Source organism: Rhamphochromis longiceps, linkage group LG2, assembly GCF_057381845.1.
Source record: "Rhamphochromis longiceps isolate RC_006_pf linkage group LG2, R_longiceps_female_GT1.1, whole genome shotgun sequence".
Classification (NCBI taxonomy): Eukaryota; Metazoa; Chordata; class Actinopteri; order Cichliformes; family Cichlidae; genus Rhamphochromis; species Rhamphochromis longiceps.
Genome location: NC_140558.1, coordinates 37791309 through 37815311, shown reverse-complemented (window position 1 = coordinate 37815311; position 24003 = coordinate 37791309). Strand labels below are relative to the sequence as shown.

The 24003-nt window shown below is 40.7% G+C and overlaps 2 protein-coding genes across 4 annotated transcripts; both read left to right on the top strand.

Annotated features, from left to right (window-relative positions):
- The first annotated feature begins 1031 nt into the window (after positions 1–1031).
- On the top strand, positions 1032–6472 carry LOC146677864 (uncharacterized). Of its 3 annotated transcripts, none has more exons than XM_085382811.1 (5): positions 1032–1191; positions 1857–2479; positions 2646–2767; positions 3795–3850; positions 4206–6472. In XM_085382811.1, exons 2-5 carry the CDS (start codon positions 1892–1894, stop codon positions 4535–4537), a joined length of 1098 nt encoding a protein of 365 aa, XP_085238937.1. In that variant the 5' UTR covers positions 1032–1191; positions 1857–1891; the 3' UTR covers positions 4538–6472. The 3 variants fall into 3 exon arrangements, with proteins under 3 accessions (XP_085238937.1, XP_085238921.1, XP_085238929.1); XM_085382795.1 differs by having other exon boundaries at positions 3795–3874; XM_085382803.1 differs by lacking the exon at positions 1032–1191 and adding an exon at positions 1261–1760 and having other exon boundaries at positions 3795–3874.
- A 1083-nt stretch (positions 6473–7555) lies between these two features.
- LOC146677863 (atlastin-3-like) lies at positions 7556–19705 on the top strand. Its single transcript, XM_085427145.1, has 14 exons — positions 7556–7707; positions 10045–10268; positions 10834–10968; positions 12179–12283; positions 12368–12418; positions 12762–12818; positions 12901–12993; positions 13149–13287; positions 13392–13519; positions 14450–14506; positions 14606–14677; positions 14850–15041; positions 15175–15414; positions 18874–19705. Exons 2-14 carry the CDS (start codon positions 10065–10067, stop codon positions 18934–18936), a joined length of 1536 nt encoding a protein of 511 aa, XP_085283271.1. The 5' UTR covers positions 7556–7707; positions 10045–10064; the 3' UTR covers positions 18937–19705.
- The last annotated feature ends 4298 nt before the right edge of the window (positions 19706–24003 follow it).

The window sequence follows — 24003 nt, the reverse complement described above, 5'->3', positions numbered from 1 at the left end:
GTATGTTAAAATTCCAGAGCACTGTTATTCTGCCCGTGCAGAACATGGAGACAAGTAGTGTAATATAATGTAATTGTTGGCATTAGATTCAGATTTATTTGTCCTTTTGGAAATTCCATTTGTGCCTTTTATCAAATGTAATCACAACAGTAGAGACCTCACAGTTACCAACAATAAAGACATAAATGGCAAGAAAGTTCTGCTGTAACATCACCAAAAAGCAAACGACGATGTGTAAGTGACACCCATATCACACTACATCATATACTCTCACCTGGATTTGTTTTACAGTTATACTACAAGTCCCCTGGCCACAAGATGTTGGCAGAGGTTGGACCGTGTACTTCCATGCTAATGGTAGTAAAGTGAATCCACCATGAACAGGCTGTGATGGATCTCTGAGGATGTCTCATCTGTTTTTCAGTACTCATGACTCCCAAAGTTGCTAACATCCAATCTTACAGCCCGTGTTTACAATCTTATTGAGTTTGTAATTATTAACTATGAAAAATGAAAAATACCAGTCAATAAAACATAAAGCTAGAATGATTTCTACAAATGAATAATAAAAAAGAACCAGTGTACCCCGCCTCTCACCCTAAGACAGCTGGGATGGGCTCCAGCGCCCCCTGGGACCCTGATAAGCGGAAGCGAATGGATGGATGGATTTCCTGTTTAATGTGTTATATATTGGTGTAGTATGGTAGGCTATAAGGGATGGTTTTGTCAGTAAGAGACCTGTAAAACAACCACTTTTCAGACTCTTGGCTCCTGATGTTCAGACTCTTATTATATGACTCATCTGTAGCCGCAAAATACAGTCAGGAGTTTAAAATGTATGTCCTTCTGCTCTGTAATTTTCACGTGTTTCAAAGCCATCCTGTGGGCCGGACTGAACACTTTGGCGAGCCGTTTCTAGCCCCAGGACCGTATGTTTAATATCCCTTGTCTGCCGCCTGTGGCTGGTGTCAAGCAGACCAAATGTTGTGGGAACGCGCCCGGATACGCGCACCCTGCACAGCGTCCTTATGGTGTCCATGGAAACCACGGACCGCCACAGAGAGCGGAGTGAAAGGTGTCCGAATGAAAGTCTACTTCTGAACATCAGGATTTCACCTTTAACTTTTTTTTTAACGACATCGACATTTAAGAGGAGGCAATTCCCACCATAGTCCCTGCTTTGGTGATTTGGTGAGTAACCAGTTTATATTATACGTTTGAAAGACTAGCTAACAGCGCCGAGCGGGTCACCTGTGAGGGGGGAAAGGCGGCTTTCTACAATAGCTAAATGAAACTTTATATTGTTCCGCCATTTCCCCGCTGAACTGCTTTGTAGAACCATGTGGCTTCACACAGAAACCTCCGGAGCCTTATAAGAGTAGATTAGACATGCTATACGTGTATTATTGGCCTTCGTTTTGTTTTGTTTTTTTAAATGTTTAATAATCCTGGTCATGGTCAGTAGATTACGATGAGCAGTAACTTTCTCTGGGACCTGCACTTGTTCTCTGACTTCGTTTGCCTTTATTAAACTGGAGCAGTAGGAGTGGACTTTGGACGTTTAGTGGATGCTCATCAGAGGGGAACGGGTGGCAAACATTTACCTGCTATGGAGCTCTTATTTTCCAGCATTTTCAATATTTTTGTTTGTGTGTGTGGTGATCTAGTATGTTTGGCTTTTATTTTCATCTATGAAGAGGTAGCAGTTAAAGTCAGGTATATTATACCTGAAAAGAATAAACAACAACTCATAAATACAGGTACAGTCCTTGCTGTTCCTGCCTGTCCTGGAAGCAATTTGTATCTTGATGACTTCATCTCTCCTCTCTCTGATTCATTTCAACCTCATCTTTCAGCTGCATGACCCTGGAAGCTTCGCCCTGAGAGTGAGATGGAAAACAGCTCTCATACACTGCCACTCTCGTGCCCCTCTCCCGCCACTATCAGAGGGCCTCTGCCGTTGTCCTCCTCACCCCAGCATACCTCCTCAAATGGTCGCATTTCACTGCCACTTTCGCCTATCTCTTTCCCGCCATCCCCAGCCTCATTTTCCCCAGCAACAGCAGAGTCTGTTCACTCCTGCTCCCCTCTTTCACACTTTACAGTGTCTCATTGCCTCGAAGGACAAAGCCTAGCTGACCAAGATGACCTCACCTGTCTCAACTGGCTTCATCAAAGAGGGGATCTGCTGCCACTGCAGCCCCTCACCAAAATGACACTGCTGCCTCAGCAGGAGCCCTCCGTGGCTTCCCAGCTTCTTCCCGCTGCTTCGTCCAAGCCGCCGTACTCCTTTAGCAGTCTGATTTTCATGGCAATAGAAGATTCGCCACAAAAGAGGCTTCCAGTGAAGGACATCTACGAATGGATTGTGAACAATTTCCCCTACTACAGGACGGCAACGGGTGGCTGGAGGAACTCTGTCAGACACAATCTGTCTCTGAGCAAGAGCTTCAGACGCATTCAGAGGGACAAGAGCCAGGTGAGTGCTTAAATAACAGAGCAGCGCCAAACTCATTGATCTAAGTGAACTCTTCATTGAATCCAGATGGTCTGAATTCAAAACATTGGTTACAACTCCCAAAAATGACTCGTGCAGGGTTTTTGAAGACTAACATCTGTTACATGGATTTGTTTCTTTGTTGCAGTCAGTGGGGAAGGGATCACTGTGGTGTGTGTGTCCAGAGTACCGGCCAGCGCTCCTAGAAGTGCTCAGGAAGACCCACAGTTATCACAGCAATAACAGCAACCTGTTACACAAGCCTGCACTGTGAGTATCTGCAATATGGATTTGTAAAAATTAGCTTTAGTGCCCCATACTGAGGAACGGCCAGAAAATCCAAAGTGTTCAACAAGAAATGAGTCACATTTCTTTTCTTTATATTTTACTCTGAAAATGGGGAAATACAGACAGAGATATATTGAAATATGTGCAGACATACATGGAAATATGGGTACTTTTTAAGGCTTGAATGATTCATAGGTCAACGTAAAAATTCTTCTGAAAATGGTCAGGTACAAAACCTGGAGTGTGAGTGACTGAAAAGGCAGCCAGTGTCCAAAGAAAAACTTTGAAAGACGTTCAGAGAGCTGCGAGAACTATTGGACAAGACTAATTTTAAAAATTAAAGTAAATTCGGCTACATGGAAGCAAAATAACAATTTGAGGGTGGCTCAATATTTTTGCATGATACGGTAGTTGATGTGTAAAGGATCTTTAATTTTAAAAAGAAAAATATGCAAACATTTACAGGCATCGACCTCTCTTAAGGATTTGCTGCCTTTCTAATGAGTTTTTAACACGGTGCTGGTGAAACATTAAGGGGCTTCCACACAGGAAGTGACTCGCAGCAATGTGGTTTTCAGAGAAGTCATGACATTCAGTGACTTCGAGTGACAATGGTCCCAGGTTAAACCTTTCTCAACTCCTCTGGTCTCCATGTCATTGCTGATGCAGTCTTTTTGCACCTGTAAATGAATCATTGCACTGGAGTCTCCTCTGACTGGAACTGAAGGTGATGCAAAACGCTGACTTTATTAAACTAAATATTTGGGTATTCCTTCACTATCTTTTGCCTTTTTTTAAAAAATTGGCAAACATATTAACTGATATATTGCAGAAGTAAGATGAAATATCATCTACAGCTGTCGTCGTACATGCTATTTTTCTTTTAACACAGTATATTTCTCTCCTTAACCACCACATCAGTAAAATCTAATATGCGTCTAGTGGAGGAGTGTTTCTAAATAATTTTACATTTTAATGGCTCTCTTGCTGTGATGTGTGTTGTGCGCAGGTTGGAGGGAGAAAGCTACAAGATGCCTGCTGCGTGTGATTCGATGGAAATATCAGGTCAGGACCTACATACTGGACCCGGTATGAAATTGTTTCAGTCGTTTTATCTGCAGAGTAACAGCCCTGTGTGACACTTTTATCACCTGCAGCTTGTCTGTAGCTTTGCAGCTTTCCCAGCATGCATCATTGTTCCTGTGTTTGTGTTCTGTTCTCATGGAAACTGCCTTCCATTACCTTGGCAACCCAGCAATAGCCTGGCTTTTTATGAGTGCCCCCACCCCACCCCTCCGTTTTATTTCCGAGCCTCTTTGCCATACGGGCCCACGTCCTCGCTAAAGAATCCCGCAAGTGGTTGTTCGGCCAAGCTGCAGGACGATGGGTTATTAATGTTAACGTTGTCTTTCTCATGCAGATCCTCTTTCTCACTCCCTCCTCCTGTCTACCGCCGACAGTCCGATTTTAGCCGAAAACCCGCTGTGCCTTCTGACCCCGGATCACGAGGAGCTCGTCACCATGGAGTCTGTGGAATACCAGCAGGAGGAGGTGTGCGAAGACATGGAGAAGGACCCCCTGTCTGACAGCGGCTACATCGAGCTGCACTATTACGAGTCTCAGCAGTACCAGTACCTTGTGCTGCCGGACGACACTGAGCTCGACCTGGAGACTGTGGAGATCCTGCAGCTTGATGCCGAGGCCCAGGAGGCCGCCGGGTCACTGCTGGACCTCGCAGGCGGTGGATATTAGTTCAGATCCTCAAAGAAACCGTCCTGGGATGACAACACTGCCCTATAGCCTGTTTACTGCCCTGTAGTGATATTACAGTATAGATCGAATTAACTGATGGAGTATCGTTCCACATAATTTCAGGCTTCCAGTACACAAGCTGAATATATCACCATAGCATCCCATCCAGCCTGAACAGAGCCTTCAGGGTGTAGAACTGAGACAAAAGTATTAAAAATGAAGTGATTCCACAGTGATTTTTTTAACATGTTAACATCGTTCTCAGGGGTGGAAGGAGTGCTTCGAGCTCAATACAGAGTGCTGCTTCTCGACTGAGAGGTTTCCCAAGTTCAGGTGTGACTAACACGCTGTTGAAATCTTCACGTTTAATGTACAGCGAACAGCACATTGACTCACTTCCACATCGTTACCAGTAAAATATGAGTATGTGTTACCCTCTTTCAGTTGTTCTAAGCAGTGACCATCTTTTCTTTCTAAGAAAGTTTCTGTAGGACATTCAAAGTAAACTGTAGTTGACAGTCTTTGTTGTTTTCAGCAACACTGTTGCTTTGATAGTTGAAGACAATAGATAAAAATAATTTATAATGTAGCTGTGATTTTAGATTGTACTTAAGAAGTACAGGGAAGCACTTCTATTCAATTCAATTCAATTTAATTCAATTTTATTTATATAGCCCCAAATCACAACAAAAGTCGCCTCAAGGCGCTTCATAGATACATTACCTTGGCAACCCGGCAATAGCCTGGCTTTTTATGAGTGCCCCCACCTCACCCCTCCGTTATAATAAGTACTTCGAATTTTATTTCTAATGTTTTTTAATGTCCATTATTTTCAAGATTATCTTTGCTTGAGTTTATTTTATTTGCACAATGTCTTCAATCAGGAAAGGTTTGATTGACTCACTGCCATTTTAACCACTTTACATGTCGGTTACACTGAAATTCTCTTCATAAATTGTATGTATTTACAACATCTTTGGGTTTTATAATCTAATAAATAAAATATGTGATGCCCTTCTTCTGAGCTGTGCATTGGTTGTTATAGTTTTGTTTTTATTTTTATTTTTAATGTTTGTTTTCCGCTTCAGTGAGTTTGCTTGGTTTGGTTTAGTTTGACTTGGTTAAAATAAGTCTTTAGTATTAATGATAATGTCAAAGTTATGATTCAAGAAATTCAGAATAGATTTGTACAGGACAAATAAAACATTTTGTGCAGCCAGTGTATTCACAGTTTTAATATGTGCACCAGTGCCTCTGTGTACCGCACTGGACCCCTACATGTGAGTGGTGGGCATGTAGCTCTGTGGGCTAACGCCTAAACATGAGGCACTTGCCCCAAAACAGCTTAAGAGCTATTCTACAATTATGGGACATTTTCTTTTCCAGCCATGAATTTGAAAATAGTCCATGCACAAAATACTAAACATACATTTGTTGTGTGCACCTGAGACAAAATGCAGACCCAGTTGTTGAAAAAGTGGTTCCAAAATATTATTTCAGCACCTCAAAAAAGGACATTTATCTTTTGGCCCAACTTCTTGATAACCAAATTACTTTTCGTATATAATTGTTTCAATATTTTGTTTACACTTATAATTATTTTGCTGATTTCTTTAAGATCAACATATTTTAAAGATCAGTAATTATGAACTGCAAGTTATGTCCCACCCTGTGACCGGAACTTATGTAGCCTGGAAGGGGAAGAGATAAAACAGTGAGCCGGCATGGCAAAGAGGAAGTGGCATGAACATCATGGGTAGACCAAAGGTCACTTCTCTTTGACATTTTTGCATTTTTCTTGACTTTTCTGATTAGATTGAATGTGTCATTGTAACTAATGCAACCATGTTACCCAATTTACCAGAAGAGGACAAATGAAAGGTTCCTTTATTTTTAAAAACTACGTTTATCCTTGACTTTCAGTCCATTACATGCCATCTGTTTTTTTTTCTGAGAAAACACTAATACTACCACCATTGCCTTTGTAATAGCTTGAATTATTATATAAAAGATTGTATTTGAGCAAAGATTTTAAAATAAATACAGAAATTACTGACGAAAACGTGCGACTCTTGAAAAGTTAGATTTCAAAATTTTCTTAAATTGATATAAATTACGTTTTATCGGAAACTGAATAAGTATTTAGTAATGAAGTATGCTATCATTTATTAAATTGTCTACTTCGGGTATTGGTGAGATGCACCAAGGATCCACGACTGAAACACTTTTGATGCCTGAACTGTACAAATCGAATTTTTTAAAAGTTCAATATTTGTTTTTAACTGAAAATTATAACATAAAGGGTCCAGTAGTCCATATTTTAAAGCCCAAATGGGCTATGGGTTAATAGCTAGAAAAATCCATAAATAGAATAAACAGGAGAATTAAAATAAAAGAGCCCAGTGAATACAAATGTGATTATAAATCAGTAGGCAGCTTAGCAAGTAAAAAACAAAGTAACTACAGGTATGAGGAAGGAACGATTCCCTCTGTATGTCGTTGTGGTTGGTTTTTGTTTCTTTTCTAGTTAGTTTGACTGTTTGTTTAAAAATAATAATCTTGTTAGCTCTAAATGTTAATTTTCTGAGTCTATCGGCTTCAGGTTTGCTTTAAAATGCTGCTGGATAAGTTTCGGTGTCTCTGTGTGATGAGCTTTATCTGGTGGCTTTAGAAACAGTGATCGGCTGCACCGTGAGAGGGCGCAAAAGCCACGGCTTACTTAACGCAGACACACATATATGACAATGAAAAACAACGCAAACAAAACAAAACAAACCCCTTTGGAAACCTGCTATGTATGTTCGGTTTCCTCTGCGCAAATCCTTAGGCTATCATTTGTATAAACGCAAAACACCCGGCACTGTTTTACATTACCTGTCTGGTAGTTCCGTATTCGTAACTTGAAGGTAAAAACTACATTTCCCAGAGCTGTTGGATATTTGGCTGATTGGGACGTGTAGTTCACAGAGACACTGGAGCGCCGGCAGGGAAACTTGTTTTAAAACTACATTTCCCGTGTGGCGTTTCGCAGGCTGGAGGCAGGAAGTGTGTGGAAGTTTGTTGATGGAAAAAAGTTCTCATGGTTATTTTCATGCCAGTGTAAAAAGTTACGTTTCTCTGGTTTGGCGACTCTCAGAAGACTGTGCTGAAGCTGTTTGGAGACACCAAAGGTAACATTAAATCACTAAACAGGAGCTAAGGAACGCAGAAGCGTTTTTAAAAGCTAGTTTCAGATGTTTTACCACTTTTTTAGCTAACAACGGTAACGTATGTCATCGTTTTGCTGGTGTTTGAAAGCTTGTAGCCACACAAGAATTTAGCTGCATCCGTTAACTTGTATGTTAGCTCAGTGGTTGTGAGCTGTAGTTTGTTATTTAGCTTTTCGGTGAAGTTCACGTCGATGTCAGTACAGTTCGGCTTAGCTGTGCTCTTCGCAGTGTTGTCAGTTTAGCGCTAATATCATGTAGCTTCGTCATAGATCAGTCTCGTAAACTTAGTTTATCTCGTGTTTAGATTGCAAAGTGCAAGCAGATTTTGTCTGAACTGCATATTTTTTTCTGCTTGTTAGCATCGAGGCGTATGAACAAAGTCACTGCTGAGAAATGGTTGGTATGCTGCTCCTCACCGCCACACCTTTGAGGTAGTGAGCTTTAACCGAAAGCAGCCTGCTTTCTGGGCATTATGAACTTGTATCCAGACACCTCCCTGTCTTACTCATCGCGGGAGAAGACATCCACCCCGCAAAATCAGCGACAGTGGAGTGTATTGAAACCATCAGAGTAGCAGGGAAAGCATGCTTCAGGCAAAGCAACGTGACACCCATAAGAGGAGCCCTCCGTCAGCTTCACACAGAGCCTGATATTGTCCCTGATGGAGGGACCAGTGCATGCCTGATTTCTGTCAGCAAGCCCAGGAAGCATAAGTAAAGTCTTAGTGAAGCTGGAGAAGTCTGTTGTCATCATAATTCTAACTAATGATAAATGAAGCTTTCCTAATAGTTTTCTCATGACCAACTTGAACACATTTTTGAATGATTTCTTTTCTGGTGATAGGCAGACATAGGAGATATTTTCTCGTTAGCTTCTCTAGTTTGTTAGCACAAATGTCATAGGATTGTATCAGTATTGCACAAATATGTTGGCTGATTTTGTAACTCGGTATATCAGGTTTTTGTGGGCAAACTCTACAAGACGAGTGCAACAAAGAACTGAAAGGCTTTAATACAGTTGAGGTATTATTTATTTGTAAAGACAATTGAACCACTTTCCTGTCAAAAAGGAGAAGATTTAAAAATAAAACAAAAAACATACAGAGGCCCAGAATTTAAAAATCAGTTTATTACTACCCTCACTGACCATTTTATTACTGAGTTGGACCTACTTTTTGGTCTCAGAGCTGTCTTAAATCTTTGTGGCATATCAAGGTACTCGAAACATTCCTCAGAGATTTTGGTCCATGTTGACATGATGGCATCACACGGTTACTGCAGATTTGTTGGCTGCACATCCATAATGCGAATCTCCTGTTTCATCCTAAAGGTGCTCTGTTGGCTTCAATATGGTGTAGATGCCAAATATGGACTCATTGTCATGTTCAGAAAACTTCTTTGAGATTATTTGAGCATTGTGACATGCTGCATTATCCTGCTGGAGGTGGCCATCAGACGATGCACTGCACTGTGGTCATAAAGGGAGGGACATAGTCAGCAACAACACTCAGGAAGGCTGTGGCATTTAAACAGTGCTCAGCTATGCCAAGAAGATATCCCCCACAACATTACATCACTGCCACTAGCTGGAACTGTTAATGGATCTGTGCTTTATTGGTGTTTATGCCAAATTCTGATCCTTCAATCCAAATTTTGCTGCAGAAATCGAGACTCGTCATCAGCCCCGGCAAGATTCTTGAGCCTCTGTGAATTGTAGCCCCTGTTTCCTATTTATCTGCCGCAACCGGTTGGGGTGATGGCAGGATGACAAGATAAATTTATAGATGCTCCTCTGCATACCTTTGTCGTAACAAATGCCTATTACTAATGTCTTCCTGTCATCTCCAGACAGTCTTGTTTTTCTGCTCCAGCCTCACCAAGCACATTGCTGCTTACTGAATAGTTTCTCTTTTTCCTGAAGATCCTTCATATCATCTTCTGCAAACCCTACAGATGGTTATGTGGGAAAATCCCAGTAGATCAGCAGTTTCTGAAATACCAAGAACAATTTAATGTTCCAAGTAGTATGATTGTTGCTATATAATAATGTTCAGCTAAGATGCACCAATCTATTGCCCAATATGTTGGAGTATATCGTGTCATATTGCATGTGGCAGTGTCACAGGTGAATTTCATCTGTTGCTTCATGAGTTTTTCTCTGATTTACTGTTCGAGAATGGCATAGTATAAACTTGTTTTTTCTTTTTTTCAAGAAAAAAAGAAAAACATTCAATTATAAAAAAATTAATAATTAGTGTTGATTTTATTTTGGTGTTTCTTTGTTTGTGATCTCGCACAGGGACCAGAACATCAAGAATAATGGGGAGCGAACCAGGCCCAGTTCAGATTGTCAATGTCTGTAAGGACGATCACTCTTTCACCTTGGAGATCAATGCTTTGAGTCAGATCCTGCTGAACCCCAAGGTCCGAGACAAACGTGTTGTGGTGGTGTCAGTGGCCGGAGCCTTCAGGAAGGGGAAGAGCTTTGTGCTCGACTTCATGCTTCGATACATGCACAGACAGGTGAGTTGTGCTGTAACCTGATCCTTCAGCGTGTCTCATCACCATATCTCTGTAAGATCAGCTGAAGTTCACTTCAGAGATCAGCTGAAGTGCACTTACAGTATCAGATGCTGGACTCTCACTAAGCTTCAGAGCAGGATGCTAGAGACTGATTTTTGTCCTCAAGGTGTGATAACCTGCAGAATTAGTCCTGGTGTGTGGATTGCATGAGGACTAACTAACATGTGAACTAACTAGTTTACTGACTAGGAGTAAATGAGAATTTTGCCATGACCACTAAGGACTAGAGTCTGTGAATGCCCTCTCTTAACTTTATTACTTTTATTCATTACTTTTACCATAGTGCCACTGTCTGGCCTCACAACATGACTATTATGACATCTTTCAGTCACTGAACACTTTACACTCCACTGGGTACTTATTTGTTATGTAAATTATTCAAAACAATTGGGATCTCCATTCATAATTTAGGTTATGGCTGAGTGAATAGCACCGAAGCTTTACCTGAAGGCCTCGGCTTTGCTGTGATGGGGGTTTAAAAGTGAAGTTTGCATTTCTGTATCAGGACGAGGAGAAATGGATGGGTAACGATGACGAGCCTCTGACCGGGTTTTCTTGGAGAGGAGGGTCAGAACCGGAAACATCAGGCATCCAGCTGTGGAGCGAAGTTTTCCTTGTCCAAAAGAGCGATGGTGAAGAGGTACTTGAACATTTATATGTGATTATTTGTTTTAAGAGAGTAAACATGTAAGCACTCAGATTTACTAATGGAATTCATATTGAAATATTGAGTTGATGTTCATTCATTGTTTTAGATTTTCAGTGCCACAGTAATTTCTGGTCTCAGCCTTTCCTCTAACCTTTAGTCTGTGCTTATGACTTTATTACTCTAGCTGTATAAGAATAAAGCACATTTTGTAGGTTTGTATTTTATATAACAAAGGTTTATAAGTGCAGTGGACAGATCCCTGCATGCTGCAAATGTCACTGCTACAAAGAGATGAGCTGGTTTCTGTCAGCCTCCAGCAAAGTTTAAAAGCAATCTTCTAAATTTAGACCAAGCGGTTCATCTGCCTACAGGCGTCTTTAGCTGCTTTTTCTGAAAGCAGCTAAGATGGACTTTTTATACCCAATCACAACCTTGATGACCTTGACCTCAAGGTTAGAGGTCAGCCATCTGTAAGCTCTATATGTCTATAATCATTATAGAGTCTATAATCATGTTTTGTTTCTAAATTCCTTGCATTCCTCATTTCTGCATGCATGTTCTGCATATTTCAGTTTCTCTGCCACACCTCAGATCAGTATAAAAGTTGAATGAATGAAAGCAAGGTTGGGCAGTGGTTCAGATGCAGTGACTCATTAATACACATTACTGTTTGGAGTATTGTGCCTCCTTGTATTTAGTGTTTCGCTCACATAGAGTTAACTTTGCCAAGCTGCCTAGGTCCACTAAGGAATGTTAAAGTATATTTGTCAAACCTGTTTTAGAAATTTTTTTTATGTCTAATTTCTCATCCATCGCCATATTTGGTCAGGTTACTGTGAAAGATCCCCTCAATATTATTTGTAAATTATTATTACTGCTAACTAGCTTGTCCAAAACCTTTTCATTCTATGTTTCACTCCTGTCTGGCTCACTGCCCAGGTCCTCAATATCATGCAGAGTCTCTTATCTTGCAGTCAGATGCCCTCTAACGCCACTGTCTTGAACTGCGATGGTAGTTCTGCTCTCTGAACCGCTGCAAGCTGTACCAGCAGCTGGTGGAGAACTGCTTCATATGCCACTGCACTGAGCTTGTTGAGGTTTCAGAGCGAAACTGGAGCCAGTCTAAAATCTGAAATCTGAGCACATGTCATAGCACGTGATTCCTACATTTACCCCATCTTCTCCCTCTCTGCTGCTGCAGGTGGCTGTGGTGTTGATGGACACTCAGGGAGCGTTTGATGACCAGTCCACTGTGAAGGACTGTGCCACCATCTTTGCCCTCAGCACTATGACCAGCTCCATACAGGTGACGATCTGCTCCGAGCATCACTAAATCAGTATTTTCTTGATACTGTTGTAAAGTGTGCCAACATGTTTTTGTCTTGTTTAGCTCTACAATCTCTCACAGAACATCCAGGAGGACGACCTGCAGCAGTTGCAGGTCAGTTTGGATTGGTGTTTGGAAAATCCCACCAAAGATTTTAAGCTCCAAACGATTAAATCTAGTTACTATTTAGACTTAGACTCTCACACATAATACTTTCCTCGTGGTGCTGGCTCTGATATTGTATTCATTCATTCACAGCAGCTACTTTAAGGAATCGACTTTTAAACAGTTTTGTTTGGTGTACTCTGTTATGCTCATGCGTTTTATTTCATACTTGAAGTTTTTCTGCATCTAATGGAAGTAATTTCACTGCCTAACATAAGTCACGTGCCACATTTTTTAATTTCACTGTTAATTTTCCATTATGGGCATCGCCTCCTCCTCTTTCTCCTTGTAGCTGTTCACAGAGTATGGTCGTCTCGCCATGGATGAGATCTTTCAGAAGCCCTTTCAGGTATGAGAAACAACGACATTCAGTGATCTGTGGGGGTTTTTTTGTTCTCTTGTTCTCTAACACGTTCTCTCTCCTCCTGCAGTCTTTGATGTTTCTGATCAGGGACTGGAGCTTTCCCTACGAGTACAGCTACGGGTTCAAAGGCGGGAATCAATTCCTGGATAAACGGTTACAGGTACCAGCCACGTGTTGATGATTTGGCAGAGTATCATGAATGCACTGTGGCTGTGAATTTTTATGTAACTGATCTGAAATGATGAGTTTCAGCAGTGCTTGTTTGTTTGTTTTTTATTTCTTTGTTTGCTTGGTTGGTTGTTTTTTTTTTTTTAGGTTAAGGAGGCTCAACACGAGGAGCTGCAAACAGTCAGGGAGCACATTCGTTCATGCTTCACCAGCATATCCTGCTTCCTCTTACCTCACCCTGGTTTAAAAGTTGCCACCAGTCCTGCCTTTAAGGGACAGCTCTGCGGTAAGGTCTTCGGGTTTTTGTGATATTTTTAGTTGGATGGCCTTCAGCAGAGTGCACTCCTGAGTTTAGATTTTTGTTCTTAATTTATTGTTATTTATTGTCAGATGTTGGTCCTGAGTTCAGAGACCAGCTGAAGATTTTGATTCCCAAACTGCTGCATCCAGACCGTCTGGTGGAGAAAGAAATAAATGGAAACAAAGTCACATGCAGCGGCCTGCTCGAGTTTTTCAAGGTGAGATCACAATCAGATATTTACAGGCCCCCTTTTTTTTAGTTCATTGGCTAGAAATGTTAAATATTTCCTTTACTTTACCTGCTCTGAAGTTTTCTTTTTCTCTGAGTATAAAGAAGCTCATTTTGAAGCTGTTCACCTGAGCTAGAGACAGGGTTTAAAAAAGAAACAATGGGGGGAATGGAAAACATGTTTTAGCCCACTTCCTTTAAAATTTGCCAGATGTTTTGAGTCTACTGCCATCCTGTGTCTATTACTGTTTATAGATCACAGTGAAAAGGCACAAAATCCTCATGTTTTTTGTAACTAAATATTAGTCTATGATTTTACGGTTCAAACAGCTCGTCTACTTCTAGAAACTTTCCTTCTGCTTTGCAGTTGTAGAAATAGAAACATGTCTTGCCAGTTAGCAGGAATCTCAACAATGGCTCTGGACAGGTTTCAAGCTACCAAGATCAAGTATGTAAGGAAGTAAGTAGTAAGGAAGTCCACCCACCCATCTTATTCCAGTTACCCAGTTCAGGGTTGCGAGGGTGCTGGAGCCTGTCCCCACTGGGGGGAGAAAACCATAATTGTGATTTCAAGAGCCACCAGGATATTTAAAAAAGCTCAAATTAAGTTTTATTAAACTTTTTCCTTGTATGTTACATTTACACCAACACGGTCAGCATCTGTGGCTTATCTCACAGGCACAAAAGAAGGTCTAATCTATTTCAAGTTATGGTTATATTATGCTAAGAAGAAGAAAAAGTGTACCTCCATCTTGCCGGTATCTGTGGAACAGATGTGTGTGTGAGTGGATTATATGGTTCCTGGGTAAGCTCTTACAAAGTAGATGATTGTCTCTCTAGACAGCTGCTGTCATGGATTTCTCTACTCAGGGTTCTCCATATCTGTGTCTGAACAGTCCTTTCTGTTTTGTGTCACCAGGTTTATATCAAGATTTATCAGGGAGAAGACCTACCGCAGCCAAAGACTATGCTCATGGTACGTATACTGTTTACGCCAGTTTGACCAGGCACTTAGTGTTGCTCTTGAGTAGGTCACTCTTTATCATCTTTACCATGTGTGTGTCTGTCTCACCAGGCCACAGCAGAGGCCAATAACTTGGCAGCTGTGGCGTCAGCCAAAGACCAGTATTACAGGAACATGGAGAAGGTGAGTTCATGTTAATCTCTGTGGTGATCCCTGATTATTATCATTCCCATTAGTCACTACTTTAAAGTGCTTGTTGCCTCAGTAATCTACAGAGTAAAGGGGGTTACATATATCATCTGTAATGTTGAATTTGAAACACCCTCCCTCTTTATGATTCTGTGCTTTTACTAAGGTGTGTGGAGGAGACCTGCCTTATGTTTCTCCAGATTCCCTGGAAGAGAAACATCAGTTTTTCTTCCGGGAGGCTCTTCACGTCTTTGCATCCACCAAGAAGATGGGCGGGCAGGAGTTTTGTAACCGTTACCAGGTGAAACTGGAAAAGGAGCTATTGGAAATGTGGGAGTCATACCTGAAGCACAACGAGGTAAAGAGTGGTTTGTTTTACCCTCTTTTATTATCTAAGTATAAAAATCAATTAATGAAGGTAAAACGTGGTCAAACATGATTTAATTTCAGTTTTGTTCCTGATCACTTGCTCTTTCTCTTTGTATTCAAAGTCCAAAAACCTCTTCAGCGCCTTCCGGACTCCTGCTGTGCTCTTTGTCCTGGTGTGCCTCCTCTACGTGCTCTCTGGTTTGCTTCTTTTTATCGGCCTGTCCACCTTCGCCATGTTTTGCGACTGCACTCTTGGTGCGGTCATGGTGGCCATGCTGACGTGGGCCTTTATCCGCTACTCGGGTCGGTACCGAAATGTGGGAGGAGCCATCGACCAGGCTGCCGGCGTCGTTCTGGAGCAGGTGAGAATAAAGGGAGAGAGGCATTTGTGTCTCAAAGCTTTCATTGCTGGATTCTGTTTTAGTGTAATGCACCAGTTACAGCCACTAGAGGGAGTGCTTGTTGTAGAGAGCAACAAAACCACCAGGATTAAAAATAAAAAGTCTGGTTCTCTAAATAAAAACGGCTTATACAACACATTTGAATAGTGTGAATTTCCACTTTAGTGCTAGTTTAGAGGTTTAAGTGTCTGAGCAGATAGCTTTGTCCTATGTTAAGCTTAAATGCTTCAGGGATCTGGGGAAAGTTCACAAACTAGTTAAAGCGGTTGTGCCCGAGGAGTTTTCCTGAGCCTGAATAAAGTGCGTTCAAACCTTTTCAGAGTAAACTTGAAAAACTTTAGCAACGAGGACACTAAGTGGAGCTCCCTCACTAAGCTGATCTTGGAAAGTGTTGGTAACGTGAAGTCTGAAAGTTTGAAATGCCTGTAAAAGTAGAAGTTACTTTCAGCTGTTTGCTTATTAACAAGGGGGTCTGTACGGGTAGCGCTGCATGTTTGATTTGTCAGGTTTTTATGCTGGAGACCCTTCCTGACACAACCCCAAAGGGGATTTTCCTTGCCTGGCTTTTTACCACCGTAAAAATATTCGGCAGTAGAACAAAAAACGGAAGAAAACCATGAATCAACACACAAACATTACCTGATGCTGCTGAAGTGAAGCAGAGCAAAGGTTTGCAGAGGTTTAATTAGAGGCTCAGCTAAGCATTTTGCAATTTCGCATAACTTTAAAAAATTAGGCTTTCTTGTTGGAAATCATTTAAATTAAAACAAACAAACAAACAGCGACAGTGCTGTAAACAACAGTAGACTGGTGCGTAATAAGCAAGTGAATAATGCAGAAAACAGATTTTTAGATGGGAAACTGTTCCTGAAGAACACTGAGAGAGAGAGAGAGCTGTGCAGGAAGTGTGATTTTTATCATGGTGGAAGCAAAAGTAAGAGGGAATTCATGACGATGTTTATGTAAAGCGAAATGTGAAGCTTAGTTTAGGTCTTCTTTTGCTGCTGGTTTTGAGACAACCTGCAGCTTCAGAATCTAGCGCGAAAAAATGGTAAACACAAAGTGCGGACCCGCCAACGCATCAGAATCCGTGAGCAGTCGGCTTTCAGCCTCAGCGGCGTGAGAAAGCCACATCTCACTGATTCTGATGCATCGGTGGGTCCGCGCTTTGTGTTTACGTCTTTGTGCAGAATCCTTGTACCTGCTCTCTTTTACTGTTTAAGTTGTTTGGTGGTTGTTGAGATTTTGTGAGGTTTAACCTGAGATTCTGGTGTTTCTGGCAAAATAAATTTATATTTAAAAGTTGGATTTTAATAAATCGATATCATGTTATTCAAGCGAGAATTGATTTTAATCAGAAAATTGATAAGGAGGTGGTGAAGAAAGGAAAAACATTCAATGCATTTTAAAAATGACAGAATCAGAAACATCAGGCATCATTTTTTGTGCAAAAATTATAAATTCCTTCAAAAAGAATATGGGACCACACAGGTTAATTATGTGGGCTGCTAGAAAGCTGACCGCCTCAAGTTGTTAAACTGTGTTTAAACGACTCTGATTCATTACTTGATAATCACCAAAAAGCTGTGAATTTTTTTTCCTTGCCCTCTAAACTTCTCCTGTGGTCACATTTCTTAACTTAGGGCTGATAAATTAGAAAAAAATTACTATTTCTTATTTTTAACCACGTGAGAAAGCAAAATTGTTTGTAGTTGATACAAACTGCACACAAATGTGACTGACCTATGGAGATAGCTGCATGTGTTTTCTGGTTTCTCCACGAAGACATTAACATCGTTGGCTTTGGTTGTTCACCAGGCAGGAATTGTGAGAGGAGAAGTTTAAACCCTTCCCATTTTCTTGCCTTCATTCACCTGGCTGGTGGCAGCATGAAGTGGATATCCAGCCCACTGGACTCTCGCCTGTGGCTCTTCTGAGGGACCTCGAGCCAATTTTTTTTATAGGTCATCCTAGGTCAGCTACATGGTCTCCTTTCAGAATACCTCACCTGGGGTGCATCCTAGTCAGATACCCGAAATTGCTGCTGCAGTAAATGAAAGTAATCTGTCAGTATGAATAAATAAAAATGTATATTTACAGATTACGTGTGTAACTATATGTACACATGTAATCTGTAAAATTACAAAAGTTCTAGTAGCTCTCTGCCAAGACATGGCAGTGGGGAAGGTCCCTTATCAGTTGGAAAAGCTGCGAAATTTATGAAAATTAATGCTATCCTTTAGTTGTTTCAAAGCCATCAGCGGGCTAGACATGAGACTTTGCCTGCCCAGTTCTGGCCCCCAGGCCTTATGTTGATACCCCTGCTCCAGAGGAAGCTAATTTCCGCTGCTCATATCTGTGATCTCATTCTTTCCGTCCCTACCCTCATGGCCATAGGTGAGTTAGATCTACTAGTCTATGGACAGCGCTGCGTTCACGCCTTTACCACAGCAGACCAGCATGACGTGGACATGAATGTCAGAAAGTCTAACACTGGGGACACCAATGTGGGAGGGGAGTGGACGGGGTGCTACACCCCTGTTTCCTGCACCCTACCCGGTGTAGGGGTGGGATGTTGTTTCAGAGGGTGCATCCGTTCACCCGCACTCTAGAGGGGGGATGCGTGTGTGTGTGTGCGTGCGTGCGTGTGCGTGCGTGTGTGAATGATTGGCCTGCATGTTTGTTTATATAAGTGTACACGGTTAATTTGTCTGTGTGTTTGGGTGTGGCTGGGCCTGAGCTGCTAGAGTCTATAGAGCTCATCTTGGAGCAGTCCAACACTGAGCTGCTGTGTGGGGCGGACATGTCTGAAGCTGCTGAGCCATCTGACGAGCAGCTGAAGCTGAAGGAGTATATTTGTTATCACATTGTGGTCCAACTGTATAACACATGCCAGTTTTTACCAGTTATTTGCAGACTGTGTTGGAGCTTGATGGCCTACATACAGCAGACTTATCAGGGCTTGTTTTCTGAAAGTGGCTCGACTGTTACTTCTTGTAACTGAGCTGATAAGAGAGGTGAGACTGAACCATGACCATGCAATAAATGTCTGACCCACGAAGCCTCAACAATGAACTACTGAAGGCCAGTTTGATGGTGCTCTTTGTGGATTATTGTAATGCTTTCACAAATATTTTTTGTTGAACAATGGTGATTATTAAGAACAGATAGAAATAAAAATGTATGATGTATGTATCCAACATGAAAAAGGACTGAAACAGAAAATGAAAGTGTTCCAGCCCTCAGAGGCTGTCTGAAGTCCATTCTTGAATCTTGAGTTCACTTTCCTTACAAGTTCCTCGACCGTGCCATCGCTGGCAGAGTTTAAAAACGGTGATGGATACAGCAACCAGAACTGAAGTCAGTGAACACTGCAAGCACTCACATCAGCTCTCTCTCTCCTGTTCTTTCTCCTTTCAGGCCACTGTGATGCTGAACAAGTCGAGAGGGACAAGCATGGTGGAGCACAAGAAAAACCGTTAAAAGACCTCCACACTCTCTTCATAATGCAAAGCAAACGGCGCCCACAGCAAACACACAGTCAGCACCCAAAGCCTTATCATGCCACCCAAACTCAACAACACTGACACGGGGTAGCGAGATGATGCCACTTCACCAGCATCTCTATTATGCACAATATTCTGCCTGTTAACGGTTCTGTTATTCTCTAAGGCAGGGACGTAAACTGTATTTTATGTCTTAAATTGACACTGCCATCACTTTACAAGTTTACAATTGGTCTTAATAGACAAGTCAAAGTTTACCTTAAACCTAAAAACACTTTTATTTTCTACTTCAAGCTTAATGCATCTTCGTTGGCCGTATGTTGCTAAGACAGGGTTTCTGCAGTGTATCTTGAAATAGTTTCCTAAAATGCTAGCTTTAAAGCGTATACATTTATTCAGGTTCCTGTGAGGTTTTCTTTGTTTTCACTCATTGACTTTAAAACATTCCAGCTTGTTTGTAGATTGGCTTCATATTTTAACATGAACTAGCATTTCTTGGGAGGCTTTGAGGGGAGAGTAAACAGTTTTTTGCTCTACACAGCACAGCATGGAGGCTGTATGTAATGGGAGATTCACTTGTTTGTTCTTTTATGGAAATATGCTATACTTTGTTGATCTGAGTACTAAATAATAGACCACATGGAATATGAAAAAAAAAAAAAAAAAAAAAAAAAAAAAAAAATATATATATATATATATATATATACACACACACACACACACACACACACACACACACACACACACACACACACACACACACACACTCCATAAAAAATTCCAAACGAAAGACAGTATTAGAATGCTGATAACTGTTGATTGACCAAATAAACTGCTTTCATTATGTTGTGAGCGCTAATGTAAAATTTTAATCATGTCAAAAATCTGTGAGTTTAAGCGATAATACAGTCCACAGCATAAACAAGATAATTCTGTCTCTTTAAAGACATTTAAACATGCTAGTAATTTAATTGGAGACATACGTGAAACTAATGGCAAGCAAAATGTATGAATAGAACAAAAAAGCAGGAGAAATGAGCAGAAAACTGTAGCACAGCTGTCATCCTGAATTTTTGTACAAGTGTTTCATTTTTCCGAGGGCTGCAACACTTAGACGGATTATTATCATGTAACATATGATATTGTTAGTCATGCTTTCCCCTCAAATGATCTTGTGATGTTTTAAGTGACGGGTAATGGTCTATACTGTCAGCAGAGAAATAACATTGTGACACCCCACCCTATTCAAAATCCCCACTGGTAAAATAGCTGTAAGTTAAATTAATGTTTAAACTGCTTCACATTAATTTGTTCTATAAAAAGACTGTTTAAATATTTGTTAAGCTGTGTGAGGTAAAACTTGGATTTACCTGGCTCCCAGTTCAGCTCAAAACTACCATTTCATATGACTGACTTTTACTGCGAAAGAAAAATAATCAATATGGGCTTGATTCTTACATTCTTGTTTGCATGCAGCAAGTTAAACATTTAATCTTTAGCAAATCAGCAAGTTGTACTGAGAAATAAAAAGCTGGACCACTCAGTGGATTTATTATATTTTAGTTTGTCTTTGTGGGGCCAAGCAGGGGCTGCTCCAGCCAGCTCAGAGTAAATCAGGTAGTGGATTAAAGGACGATGATTATTTGTAGCTATGCCCTACATCTCTAAATATGATAACGTGCATGATAACATGAAGATGGCTCCTGTAACTATGCAGCAGTATGCACTTTAATAACTATTCCAAAAAAAAAAAATCTCCAAAAAGCTGTACAGTGATGCTTTATTCTCACAGTGATACCATATTACTCTTAATGATACAAATCCACATAGTAAAGGGCCAAAAATTTCCAAATTGAATATGATATTGAATATTTGTGATTTTTGACCATCATTTTGCACTTTCCATTTCTGTCTCTTTCCACAAGAGGAGGGAACTGTTTAAATTGTTTTTAAAAAAGCAGTTATTATTGCACTTCCCCTCTTCTTTGGTGCTTTTTGTACACAGCTTGTTCCAAAGGCGAGCAAATGCATGCAAGTAGTCCCAGCTAATGCAGTCATCTCTTGCAGGTGCATGGTGGCTTTAACTTGAGAAGTGCTGTTTTATAAAGAATAAACAGGAGCCTCAAACTGTTGATCCAGCGTTTCTGGTCTGTTCATTTCTCTGCCCTTTCCACCAGCAGGCTTGCCTCTGTGAATAAGCAAATCAGCACAGTTACAAAAATACTACTTATGCAAAGCTCTTACATCGCCATTGCATTTGATGTAACTGCGCAGCCAAAGAATTGATTGCCACAGATTGCTTTTGAATGATATTGGATTAGATTAAATCACATTAAACTCTGTTGTCATCGTGCAGCGAGAGCCTAGCAAAATGCTGTTCATAAAACTACATAGTGCAAGCAGTACTCAAGTGAATGTAGGTCTTCTAAACACGGATTATTGCACAAATGAGCAAAACACTGATAAAGAGAAAGTGTAATAGTACAGGATACATGTGTGTTTACAGTACAAATAATCAAGCAGTTTACATTATGTAATATTCAGTCCAATGAACGAGTAATGCACATAAACAATGAGTCAATACAGTATGTCATGTAGTGTGTAAAGTATATGTACTAGTAATACAAAGTGGGTACTATGTGGTAGGTATGTAGCTACAATATGAACAATAATAAATTGTAGGCTACTGTATGAGTTATTGTAGCTGTCTCCATTAATATGTGTTGCATCTTTGTCCAACAAACTAACTGTATTTTTTATAGTTTCCCCTCTGTACCCCACCACGGTGGATTTTAAATCAATCAATATGGGATTGGATTTTAGACTTTAATTCAAGATATTTATCTGAAGTGTTGCATTAACTGGTTAGAAATTACAATACTTTTTTATACACAGTCCCCCGTTTTCCCAAATTTGAGGATAACAATTAATTGGACAGTTGACTGACAATTATTTTCATGGCCAGGTTAAACCTGGTCCCTCTTATTTCATCACAAATGAAACAAACATTGTGTGAACCTGATTCAGTGTGTGAAATTTATATTTTACAGCTTTGGCTTTAATTTTAAATATGGGGACCAAGGAGATGTCAGTACAGGTGAAGGAGGCTGGAAAGACCACACAAGAAAATTTAAGTGCATGATGACAGAATTGTTTCCATGCTTCAGAAAAACACCTTCATACCATCAAACCAAGTCAGGAACGCTCTCAAGCAGGTAAGTGTATCATTGTCAAGGTCTAAATTCAAGCCACACCTTCATGAATGGAAATGCAGAGGTTTTGGAACAATGTACCAGGAAACGCATGGGCAGATAAAACCAAGATTAACTTGTACCCGAATTTGTTTATTACAGGACAGTCTAGGCAATGAGGCAACAGTTTGTTTGTTTGTAATTTTACACATTTATTTCTTACAAATTAAGTCCAAAGAGTCCCACTGACAGATTTATTTCATTAATTTGAACTTACTACTAAAAACAGTACTCTAATGTGTAGTTAAAATTCTTTACACTGACAGAAAGGGGAGTTTAGATGGTCTGGCCCACTTGAAATATGGCCCATAATGTAAAAGTTTGACATCCCCGGTCTAGGCCCTTAGAAAGCAGGGATTTTATAGTAAGTTTTACTTGCAGATAAGATAAAAATTCTTAATCCTTTCAAGAGTTTTACTCCCCACATAAAGAGAAAGATATTCCACTAATGGCCACTCATTTCTGTAGCACTTTAACATCACATGAGAATAATTATGTTGTATTTAAAATATATCAAATTCTCCTCCTGGAGCCATTCCCAGCTGGCAGTAAAAGAGATGCCTAAAATTATAGGCAATATAATCCTTTTGAATAAGTGAAAGCCTTACTTCTCCTTTTATATGTTCATAGAAAGCATTAACCCACCAGTGAGGGAACTCGGGATGTATACAAGCCATAAGAAAGGACAGCTTTGTTGACATGTGTTTCATTTTAATGACTTAGATCCACAGCGATAAAGGAAACACTGTCCACCTCTTTGCTGCCCTCTCTTGTAGTCTTTAATGTATATATAGTGTTGTTCTTTTTTTAAACAATGAATGAAAGGCCATGACACCATCTTTGTTTTTATTCCGCGTAATGAATGTAGGTCAGTTTGCAAGCAGCGTGTTTACATAGCATCGCCGTAACTCGACCCATATTCCGCATAAGTCTGCGTGCACGAACTGAAATTTTTGCCTCATTTCACACCCTGTATACATGCACGGACTCTGCTATCCGCCTCACGTGTCATTCTCGTCATTCATTTTCCACGCTGGCTTCGTTCTGCCTGAACATCCGCCCCTCGTCCTTTCCTCTCTCCCTGACTGCGTGCCGACGCCGTCCGTACAAAAACTCCGCTACAGCGAATTTCGGGTTCCTTGTTTCCTTATATGGTGATGAGCGTCGCAGCCTGGCCCCTCCCTGAAACTGTGAGCGAGGCGCGTGCACTAACCGCCGCCGCCGCTCACCGTTCGCTTCCATATTTGGAAGTGAGTTCGACAAAAACCGCAAGGAGGGGAGGGCAGGGGAGAGGAGAGGAGAGAGGATGGATGATGAAGATTTTCCTCCCACTCTGGAAACCCGCTCCGCGTCCGGCTGGGAGATGAATGTCGGTCATTAAACAGTGACAGACTGGTCTCAACTATCAAACACCCCTCACGCGGTTTATGTAATAATTATTACGGCTTTTAAAGGGCAGTTAAAAATGGCAACTGGAATAAACGCTGCAGTCGTGCTAATTTTACTCATCATTAAGTACCACTGAAGGTTAAATAGGTCTCACTTGCCGAGATTTGTAGGTTTTTTCACATTTTAAGAAAAACACATATTCCCATAATGCACTCTGTTATCGGTTTGGTATGTTTGATTTGTTCACGTACACTTGCCGCCACCACCCTAATGAAATATACATATATCAGATGGCAATGGGGAAATTGTGAAACGATACATATTATATATTTAAAAATATTATATATTTAAAAATGAGTTGACAATTAAACCAGGCGCCACTTAGTGCCTGGTTTCATTTTGCG

Bases quoted from the DNA above. Each gene is read 5' to 3' on its own strand.
- LOC146677864 (XM_085382795.1), top strand. From the start codon at position 1,892: ATGGAAAACAGCTCTCATACACTGCCACTCTCGTGCCCCTCTCCCGCC. The intron at 2,480-2,645 runs GTGAGTGCTTAA...TCTTTGTTGCAG, and splicing joins TTCAGAGGGACAAGAGCCAG to TCAGTGGGGAAGGGATCACT. The intron at 2,768-3,794 runs GTGAGTATCTGC...TGTTGTGCGCAG, and splicing joins CTGTTACACAAGCCTGCACT to GTTGGAGGGAGAAAGCTACA.
- LOC146677863 (XM_085427145.1), top strand. From the start codon at position 10,065: ATGGGGAGCGAACCAGGCCCAGTTCAGATTGTCAATGTCTGTAAGGAC. The intron at 12,419-12,761 runs GTCAGTTTGGAT...TTCTCCTTGTAG, and splicing joins ACGACCTGCAGCAGTTGCAG to CTGTTCACAGAGTATGGTCG. The intron at 15,415-18,873 runs GTGAGAATAAAG...TTCTCCTTTCAG, and splicing joins CCGGCGTCGTTCTGGAGCAG to GCCACTGTGATGCTGAACAA.